The sequence below is a fragment of the Emys orbicularis genome, chromosome 20, assembly GCF_028017835.1.
Source record: "Emys orbicularis isolate rEmyOrb1 chromosome 20, rEmyOrb1.hap1, whole genome shotgun sequence".
NCBI classification, from domain to species: domain Eukaryota; kingdom Metazoa; phylum Chordata; order Testudines; family Emydidae; genus Emys; species Emys orbicularis.
The window spans coordinates 22,844,987-22,855,391 of record NC_088702.1 but is presented as its reverse complement, the minus strand read 5'-3'; the positions used below and the strand labels follow the sequence as shown (position 1 = coordinate 22,855,391).

Genomic DNA, 10,405 nt, shown 5'->3' with positions numbered 1-10,405 from the left:
GACGGATACTCGGCAGAGAAACAGACACTGTCCCAAACTCCCCCCACCCCCCCGCCTGTGATGCCCAGCGGACCTACAGCGCTACACAGATGCCTAAACCCACAACCACACACCCCACACCTCAGCCTCTGGCCGCCGCACACACAAAGCCACACACACCAATTCCCAGGGAAGAACATCACACACAATCGCACCTGCCCCGGCAAAAATATACACCAGAAACAAGCCCAGAAGCAAACAAACACCCCCCTCAAAAGATACACTCAAACCCCAGAGAAAAACACCACAAACTCCAACACACAGTGCCCCCCGCACTATCCGCCCACACTCACAACCTGACAAACCCATTCACACTATAACGCAACCAAAGCCACAACCACACTCCTAACACAACACCAACAAAGCCACACTCACACTATAACCTGAACACACACAATGCAACATAGTCAAACAAAGGCACAATCAAACACACACAATACAAAAGCAAACACACGCACAATACACAAAATCACACACATAGGCTGCCAACACAAGGCACTCAAATACCCAGCGCCACAGACATGCAAAAGAAGGCAGCCACAACATGCCCAGTGTGTGTGTGTGTGTGTGTGAGAGTGGGGCTGTGCGGGTGTGATTGTGAGGTGGTGGTGGGGTGTCACACAAACACAGACACGCCCCCAGTGCTGGCATGTTCTCGCTTCCCCAGCACCAGCCCAGGGGGATCCAGGCGCCCCCCAAATCACCCCACGGGGCCACCCCCACAGCTCCTGGAGCCAACCTCCCCTCCCGCCCCCCGCCCCCCAACACAGACCTGGACCCACACAAGAACGTCAGGCAGCTGCCCCTACTGGGCAGGGCGGGAATTACAATAAAATAATGTTTATTAACAAAACAACAAACCATAAATTATAATAAAATAATCATAATAATTAATAATATTAATAAAAAAGTGGGTCGTGGCCTGTCAGCTGCCGGCAGATGGGTGAGGGGCTGGGGAGGGACCCCCCGGGGGGACCCCAGCGGATGGGTTGAGTCGGACAGGCCTTAGCATAATGGGAAAATAAATTATAGACCTTCAAATCCACGGAGCTATTCCAGGGGAGCAGGGAAGTGGGGACAGATTCATTGGACTCCCAGCCCCCCTGCTCTAACCACTAGACCCCCCCGTCCCCGAGCTGGGGAGAGAACCCAGGAGTCCTGGCTCCCAGCCCCCCCTGCTCTAACCACTAGACCCCCCTCCCCGAGCTGGGGAGAGAACCCAGGAGTCCTGGCTCCCCGCCGCCCCACTCGGAGTCTCCCCACGGGGAATTAGGAGCCGCTGGGCAGCAGGACCAGCACGGCCAGGAGGGCGGCGCCGCAGAGCAGGGCTGGCTGTGCCGCGAGCCCGTGGCCGGCCTGGCTCCTGGGGAGGGCGCCCGCCTGCATCCCGCTGTTGCAGAAGTTGCCACGGCAGCAGTGGGCCTGGACCCCGGCCAGGCGCTTGTAGACGGAGGTGTAGGGGGCATCGCACCAGGCCGGGGTGGCGCAGCCCTTCAGCATGGCGCCCGGCCCCGTCCGCTCTGGGGAGGGAGGGCAGGAGAGTGAGCCGGAGCCTGGAGCCGGCCCCCAAGCCCCCGCCCGCCCCCGTAGCGAGATGCCCCCGGCCCCTCCCCCCCCAAAGCATGGCACCCCCGCTGAGCCCCCAGCTCCTGCCCCTCCCCCCCGCCGAGCTCCCGGCCCTTCCCCCCCATGGCACAGCACCGCCCACCGAGCCCCCGGCCCTTCCCCCCCATGACACGATGCCCCCTGCCGAGCCCCCGGCCTTTCCCCCCATGGCACAATGCCACCTGCCGAGCCCCCGGCCCCTCCCCTCCATCGAGCCCCCAGCCCTGCGCCCCTAAGCCCCCCCCAGCCTGGTGCCCATGGCCACGCCCCCTGTGGAGCCCCCAGCCCTCCCCCCCACAGCACTGCGCACCCGCTGAGCCCCCAGCCCTGTGCCCCCCCCACGGCATGGCGCCCCCTGCCGAGCCCCCAGCCCCTCCCCCCCATGGCATGGCGCTCCCTGCCAAGCCCCCGGCCTCTCCCCCTCGCCGAGCCCCCAGCCCTTCCCCCCCCCCCCCCCACAGCACGGCACCCCCTGCTGGTTCTGCGGCTCCTCACCATGGCTCCCCACGGTCTCCATGCAGTGGGTCATGGGCCCCTGGCACTGCACCGCGGTGACGTGTTCTGGGGCGCAGCCGTGGCTGGAGTTCCCTTCGCAGGCATAGCAGGTGACCCCGTTCAGGGGCAGGGGCGATTCCTCATAATCTGAGGAGAAACAGGGTCACAATGGATCACTGGGCAGCCCGAAAATCAGCTGGTGCCCCTCACTCTCGACCCGCAGCCCCTGCCAGCCCAGCCCTGGGCTCCCCCCCAGCTCTGCCGGTGTCCCTCACTCCTGACCCGCAGCCCCTGCTAGCCCAGCCCTGCCCTCTCCCACCCCAGCTCTGCCGGTGCCCCTCCCTCCCGACCCGCAGCCCCCTGCTAGCCCAGCCCTGCCCTCTCCCCGCCCAGCTCTGCCGGTGCCCCTCACTCCCGCCCCGCAGCCCCCTGCTATCACAGCCCTGCCCCCTCCCACCCCAGCTCTGCCGGTGCCCCTCACTCCCGACCCGCAGCCCCCTGCTATCCCAGCCCTGCCCCCTCCCACCCCAGCTCTGCCGGTGCCCCTCCCTCCCGACCCGCAGCCCCCTGCTAGCCCAGCCCTGCCCTCTCCCACCCCAGCTCTGCCGGTGCCCCTCACTCCCGACCCGCAGCCCCCTGCTAGCCCAGCCCTGCCCTCTCCCACCCCAGCTCTGCCGGTGCCCCTCACTCCCGCCCCGCAGCCCCCTGCTATCCCAGCCCTGCCCCCTCCCACCCCAGCTCTGCCGGTGCCCCTCCCTCCCGACCCGCAGCCCCCTGCTATCCCAGCCCTGCCCCCTCCCACCCCAGCTCTGCCGGTGCCCCTCACTCCCGCCCCGCAGCCCCCTGCTATCCCAGCCCTGCCCTCTCCCACCCCAGCTCTGCCGATGCCCCTCACTCCCGACCCGCAGCCCCCTGCTAGCCCAGCCCTGCCCCCTCCCACCCCAGCTCTGCCGGTGCCCCTCACTCCCTGTGACGAACTGGGACTGTTCTTACTGTGGTCTGTGAATGCTGACAGGGGAGTGTGGCTGGGATAGTCTGCATTGGGGGATGGGAGACTGACTGGAAATACCTGAGCCTGTAACATGAGAACCCAGGAGGGGGCTGGGGCGAGGTGACACCTTTGCCCGGGAAACTGAACAAAGGCTGTGGGAGGGGTCGCTGAAGGCAGAGTCGGAGGAGCTGGCTAGTGACCAGGGCTGGGAGGCAGACAGGGCTCTGACCTCCCAGGGGGGCTAGGGTGCCCGGGGACCCCAAGATGGACCTAACTGAGGGGGTCCTGTTGTCTGTGCCTGCAAGACCTGTCTTGGACTGTATTCCGGTCGTCTAAATAAACCTTCTGCTTTACTGGCTGGCTGAGAGTCATGGTGAAGCGCAGGACGCCGGGGGTGCAGGGCCCTGAGTCCCCCCACACTCCGTGACAACTGGTGGCAGCGGCGGGATCTACTGCACCCCGTGGACGGCGCTTCCTGCAGTAAGTGACTGGGGAGCAGTAAAACGAAGGGGGATTGACGGGGACCAGGCGTGCTGAGGAGTCAGAGAGAGACGGTTATCACCCCTGGGAGTGTGTGACCAGCGAGAAGGACTTTTGCAGTAACAGGGTCCCCCGGGGGATCGCAGCGAGTGGTCCCAGGGGCGGAGGAGTCTGCAGCTCGACCCTGGCAGAGAGGTGGTGACCTCGAGAAGGGCTGGCACACTAGGGGTCCCCCTGGAGACTGTGGGGAGCGGTGAGCACACAGGCCTGTGAGTGGCCAGCAGGAAGATGTATGCCAAGCGGCTTAAGAGCGACCTGGTGGAGCTGTGCAAGCAGAGGGGGGTGCGCATTGGGAAGCTCACCAAAGAACAGCTCATTGCCCAGCTGGAGAAGGGAGATCGCGCGAATGAACTGATCCCTGTCTCTGAGGGAAGCAGCCTGGCAGATGCAGCGCAGGCCCCAGTGTCTGTCCCAGCTGGGAGTGGTCAGCCGGCTGCTGAGGGCTTCCCGAGACCCCTCCTTCCTATGCCTAGGGGAAGGGTGGGGAGGAGCCCAGCAAATACCGAGGGCGCAGGGACCCCCCCGGCCAGCAGGGGATCCTCCCGGCCACGCGCAGCATCCGTGGAGCGGAATGGGCTGGAATGGGAGATAGAGCTAAAACTGAGAGAGCTGGAGGATCGTGAACACCAGAGACAGCATGAAGAGAAACTGAGGCAGCATGAACGGGAGGAGAAAGAGAAACTGAGGCATCATGAACGGGAGGAGAATGAGAGACAAAGGCATCATGAACTGGAGCTGGCGAGGCTGAAGGGCCGCGAGCCCCCGGCTGCGGTGAGTGAGGGGGGACCCAGGACTGCACGGAGCTTTGATAAGTGCATCCTGGCCCCACGTAAGGAGGGGGAGGACATGGATGACTTCCTGGATGCCTTTGAGACGGCCTGCGAGCTGCACCAGGTTGATCCTGCGGACAGACTCCGGGTTCTCACCCCCTTACTGGACCCCAAAGCCGTGGCATTGTACCGCCAACTGGAAGAGGCAGAGAAAGGGGACTACGAACTATTCAAAAAGGCCCTGCTACGTGAGTTTGGGCTGACTTCTGAGATGTACCGGGAAAGGTTCCGGAGTCAGGAAAAAACCCCTGAGATCTCATATCTGCAACTAGCCGTCCGCATGGAAGGATACGCCAGCAAGTGGGCTGATGGGGCCCAGACAAAGGAGGACCTGGTTAAACTGCTGGTACTGGAGCAACTGTATGAGCGGTGCCCATCCGACCTGAGGCTGTGGTTGGTGGACAAAAAACCAGAGAACCCGCGACATGCAGGCCGGCTGGCCGATGAGTTTGTGAAGAGCCGGTCAGGGGCTGGCCGGGAGGAGTCCCAAAGGAACAGTCCCACCACAACGCAAAGTGAGAGTCACCATGGGCCATCCCAGCGGGAAAATACGGAGAAACCCCACCAAAGGGGAAGATCCAGCGTCAGGTCCATCCAACCCACTCGAGGGGACCCCTGGGACATGGTCTGCTATCACTGTGACCAAAGAGGTCACATACAGGCCCAGTGCCCCAGGCTCAGGGACAGACGGAGCAGACCAAACCCACAGAGGGTTGACTGGGTAGAGACCCAGCCAGACGAGAGGCAGCACTCCCAGGGAAGGGGGGCTGGCAGAGTACCACCTGCTAAGGAGGGAGGAGAGCTCCAGGCCAGCTCCTCTGGGGGGCTGGATGCCCCAGACTCAGGGTTTTTGGTTTATACGGTGGGCGCGGGGCTGTCCCTCCGGAGAGAGTACCTTGTTCCCCTGGAGGTGGATGGGAGGAAGGTCAATGGATACTGGGATACGGGCGCAGAGGTGACGCTGGCCCGGCCCGAGGTGGTGGCCCCAGATCGGGTGGTGCCCGACACCTACCTGACCCTGACGGGGGTGGGTGGGACCCCATTCAAGGTACCTGTGGTGAGGGTGCACCTGAAGTGGGGGGCCAAGGAGGGCCCCAAGGACGTGGGGGTACACCCGTATTTGCCCACTGAGGTGTTGATGGGGGGGGACCTGGAGGACTGGCCAAGCAACCCCCAGGGTGCCCTGGTTGTGACCCAGAGTCAGAGCCGGCGAGGGGCACTGTGCCCTGGCCTTGGGGAGGGTGCCTTGCCCGAGGCGCAGGACCCTAACCTGGTGGGGAGGGAACGCCCAGGGACACGGCTCAGGGAGGCTGCGGCTTCAGACCCAGCCGGCGAGAAAGAGCAGGTGGCCATCCCTGTCCCAGCTGCTGAGTTCCAGGCCGAGGTGCAAAAAGATCCCTTCTTGCGGAAGATAAGGGACCTGGCCGACCTCGGTGCGGTACAGACCATGGGGAGAGGTGGCCGGAAAAGGTTCCTGTGGGAGAAGGGGTTCCTGTACCGAGAATGGGCTCCCCCAGGGAAAATGGAGTCAGGGGGGATCAGGAGGCAGCTGGTGGTACCCCAGAAGTATCAACGCCAGCTGCTGTGCCGGGCCCATGACATTCCCCTCTCAGGGCACCAGGGAACCTGGCGTACCCAGCAGAGGCTGCTACGGAGCTTTTACTGGCCTGGGGCCTTTGGTACTGTCCGGCAGTACTGCCGATCCTGTGACCCCTGTCAGAGGGGGAGGAAGGCCCGGGACAAGGGGAAAACGGCTTTAGGACCCTTGCCCAGCCTAGAGGAGCCTTTCCGGAGGGTGGCCAAGGTTAAAAGGGGGGCTCTGAACCAAGAGAGCCCGAAGCACAGACCTCCAGACTGGAGAGCTGGGAGAAGACCCCAGCCCAGTTGGAACCCCAGGGGTATTGGGGTGGGAAAAGGGCACAGGCCGCATAACCCTTCCCACACGCGAACTACGAGTGCCATCGAGTACCCCCAACCTAAGGGGGGGCGTGAAACTGGAGGGGCCTGGTGTAATTCTCACCAAGGAATGGGAGGGATGCTGGGGCATCCATGGGAACGGGGGTAGGTTCGAACTTCCCCGGGTCACTGGCTGAAGTGACCCCGCTCAGTTCGGTCTCGAAGGGGGGAGATGTGACGAACTGGGACTGTTCTTACTGTGGTCTGAGAGTGCTGACAGGGGAGTGTGGCTGGGATAGTCTGCATTGGGGGATGGGAGACTGACTGAAAATACCTGAGCCTGTAACATGAGAACCCAGGAGGGGGCTGGGGCGAGGTGACACCTTTGCCCGGGAAACTGAACAAAGGCTGTGGGAGGGGTCGCTGAAGGCAGAGTCGGAGGAGCTGGCTAGTGACCAGGGCTGGGAGGCAGACAGGGCTCTGACCTCCCAGGGGGGCTAGGGTGCCCGGGGACCCCAAGATGGACCTAACTGAGGGGGTCCTGTTGTCTGTGCCGGCAAGACCTGTCTTGGACTGTATTCCGGTCGTCTAAATAAACCTGCTTTACTGGCTGGCTGAGAGTCATGGTGAAGCGCAGGACGCCGGGGGTGCAGGGCCCTGAGTTCCCCCATACTCCGTGACACTCCCGACCCGCAGCCCCCTGCTATCCCAGCCCTGCCCTCTCCCACCTCAGCTCTGCCGGTGCCCCTCACTCCCGACCCGCAGCCCCCTGCTAGCCCAGCCCTGCCCTCTCCCACCCCAGCTCTGCCGATGCCCCTCACTCCCGACCCGCAGCCCCCTGCTATCCCAGCCCTGCCCTCTCCCACCCCAGCTCTGCCGGTGCCCCTCACTCCCGACCCGCAGCCCCTGCCAGCCCAGCCCCCCCCAGCTCTGCCGATGCCCCTCACTCCCGACCCGCAGCCCCTGCCAGCCCTGCCCTCTCCCCCCCAGCTCTGCCGGTGCCCCTCCCTCCCGACCCGCAGCCCCCTGCTAGCCCAGCCCTGCCCCCTCCCACCCCAGCTCTGCCGATGCCCCTCACTCCCGACCCGCAGCCCCTGCCAGCCCTGCCCTCTCCCCCCCCAGCTCTGCCGGTGCCCCTCCCTCCCGACCCGCAGCCCCCTGCTATCCCAGCCCTGCCCTCTCCCCCCCCAGCTCTGCCGGTGTCCCTCACTCCCGACCCGCAGCCCCCTGCTAGCCCAGCCCTGCCCCCTCCCACCCCAGCTCTGCCGATGCCCCTCACTCCCGACCCGCAGCCCCCTGCTAGCCCAGCCCTGCCCCCTCCCACCCCAGCTCTGCCGATGCCCCTCACTCCCGACCCGCAGCCCCTGCCATCCCAGCCCTGCCCTCTCCCCCCCCAGCTCTGCCGGTGCCCCTCCCTCCCGACCCGCAGCCCCCTGCTATCCCAGCCCTGCCCCCTCCCACCCCAGCTCTGCCGGTGCCCCTCACTCCCGCCCCGCAGCCCCCTGCTAGCCCAGCCCTGTCCCCTCCCACCCCAGCTGTGCCGGAGCCCCTCACTCCCGACCCGCAGCCCCCTGCTAGCCCAGCCCTGCCCTCTCCCCCCCCAGCTCTGCCGGTGTCCCTCACTCCCGACCCGCAGCCCCCTGCTAGCCCAGCCCTGTCCCCTCCCACCCCAGCTGTGCCGGAGCCCCTCACTCCCGACCCGCAGCCCCCTGCTAGCCCAGCCCTGCCCCCTCCCACCCCAGCTCTGCCAATGCCCCTCACTCCCGACCCGCAGCCCCTGGGTTACCGTGGGCGTCGTTATTGCACAGGGTGGAGTTGCAGCACTGCAGCAGGTAGAAGCTGTCGCGGTTGTGGAAGCCCAGGGGCTCCTGGCACTGAGAGATCTGCCCGCAGCCTTTGATGCGCCGCTCGTCCTGGGGAAACTCTGGGGACAGAGAGAGCAGGGGTGATGTGGGGCCTCTCCCCTCTAGGGGGCGCCGGCTCCGATCCAGCCCCAGGGCGGGGGACTGCCTGGCTCAGGGGGGCAGGGAATGGGGCACGGGGCCTGTCCCCTCTAGGGGGTGCCAGCTCCCATCCGGCCCCAGGGTAGGGACTGGCTGGCTCAGGGGGGCAGGGAATGGGGCACGGTGCCTGTCCCCTCTAGGGGGCGCCGGCTCCGATCCGGCCCCAGGGCGGGGGACTGGCTGGCTCAGGGGGGCAGGGAATGGGGCACGGAGCCTGTCCCCTCTAGGGGGCGCCGGCTCCGATCCGGCCCCAGGGTAGGGACTGGCTGGCTCAGGGGGGCAGGGAATGGGGCACGGGGCCTGTCCCCTCTAGGGGGCTCTGGCTCCGATCCAGCCCCAGGGCAGGGACTGGCTGGCTCAGGGGGGCGGGGAATGGGGCAGGGGCCTGTCCCCTCTAGGGGGCGCCGGCTCCCACCCGGCCCCAGGGTAGGGACTGGCTGGCTCAGGGGGGCAGGGAATGGGGCACGGGGCCTGTCCCCTCTAGGGGGCACCGGCTCCGATCCAGCCCCAGGGCGGGGGACTGCCTGGCTCAGGGGGGCAGGGAATGGGGCACGGGGCCTGTCCCCTCTAGGGGGTGTCAGCTCCCATCTGGCCCCAGGGTAGGGACTGGCTGGCTCAGGGGGGCAGGGAATGGGGCACGGGGCCTGTCCCCTCTAGGGGGCACCGGCTCCGATCCAGCCCCAGGGCGGGGGACTGCCTGGCTCAGGGGGGCAGGGAATGGGGCACGGGGCTTGTCCCCTCTAGGGGGTGTCAGCTCCCATCTGGCCCCAGGGTAGGGACTGGCTGGCTCAGGGGGGCAGGGAATGGGGCATGGGGTCTGTCCCCTCTAGGGGGCACCGGCTCCCCTCTGGTCCCAGGGCAGGGGTCTCGGGGCGGGTCCCTGCTCACCTTCGGGCATGGAGATGGCCGTGATGTCCACGCACTGCTCCCGGGGGTCCAGGCACCGGATCCGCGTCAAGGAGGGGCCGGAGCAGGAGTGGTCGGAGGAGGAGCAGGAGAGGCAATCCAGGCTGGAGGTGGAGGGGAAGGCGCTCAGGGCTGTGGGGGGAGAGAGGCGGGGTGAGCAGGAGACAACGGGACCGCCCAGGGGAGGGGAAACAGACTGGAGGGGAATGACCCCGCCAGCTCTATGGACTGACCGTCTGGCACCCCCTGGTTGCAGAGGTCGGTAGCGCACTGCTCCTCCGCCAGCATCACAATCTGCCCATGGGAGAAGAAGGAAATGGAATTGTTGGGTTTCCCCTCCACGTCGCAGCCCTTCTGGATCCGCTTGGAGACCTCGGAGCCTGGGGGGGGGGGGGGGTAGAGGAGAGAGTCAGAGTCATTGGCAGGGCTGGGTCGGGGGAGCCCAAGGCTGGGCTGGCAGGGGGCTGCAGGTCGGGAGTGAGGGGCGCCAGCAGGGCTGGGTCGGGGGAGCCCAGGGCTGGGCTGACAGGGGGCTGGCTGGTCACTGGGGGGACTCACGGGCGATCATGGTGAGGGCAGTCGTGCGACACCACCCCTGCTGCTCCCCACAGTCCGCTGTCTCCTGGCAGCTCCCGTCCCCATCACAAGAGTAACATCGCAGGGCCGCCACTGGGGGGAGAGACGTGGAGGAATCGGAACAGAACCCACGAGTCCCAGCCCCCCCCTGCTCTAACCACTATACCCCACTCCCCTCCCAGAGCCGGGGAGAGAACCCAGGAGTCCTGGCTCCCAGTCCCCCCTGCTCTAACCACCAGCCCCCACTCCCCTCCCAGAGCCGGGGAGAGAACCCAGGAGTCCTGGCTCCCAGCCCCCCCTGCTCTAACCACCAGACTCCGCTCCCCTCCCAGAGCTGGGCAGAGAACCCAGGAGTCCTGGCTCCCAGCCCCCCGCTCTAACCCACCAGACCCCACTCCCCTCCCAGAGCCGGGGAGAGAACCCAGGAGTCCTGGCTCCCAGCCCCCCTGCTCTAACCACATCCAGTCCCCGGCTGATGGTGAATCAGAGCAAAGGGGAAATGAGCGGATGAGCTCACGTGTCGC

General features: G+C 66.2%; 1 protein-coding gene across 1 annotated transcript in view; it reads right to left on the bottom strand.

Annotated features, from left to right (window-relative positions):
• Positions 1-1,308: 1,308 nt before the first annotated feature.
• PLAUR (plasminogen activator, urokinase receptor) overlaps positions 1,309-10,405 on the bottom strand; it is a 9,970-nt gene continuing 873 nt past the window's right edge. Inside the window, exons 2-7 of the mRNA XM_065419807.1 lie at positions 9,864-9,974; positions 9,539-9,685; positions 9,288-9,437; positions 8,183-8,320; positions 2,140-2,286; positions 1,309-1,559 (exon numbers count right to left, since the gene is read on the bottom strand). Of these exons, the coding sequence (XP_065275879.1) occupies positions 1,309-1,559; positions 2,140-2,286; positions 8,183-8,320; positions 9,288-9,437; positions 9,539-9,685; positions 9,864-9,974 (944 nt within the window). The remainder of the gene's footprint in view (positions 1,560-2,139; positions 2,287-8,182; positions 8,321-9,287; positions 9,438-9,538; positions 9,686-9,863; positions 9,975-10,405) is intronic.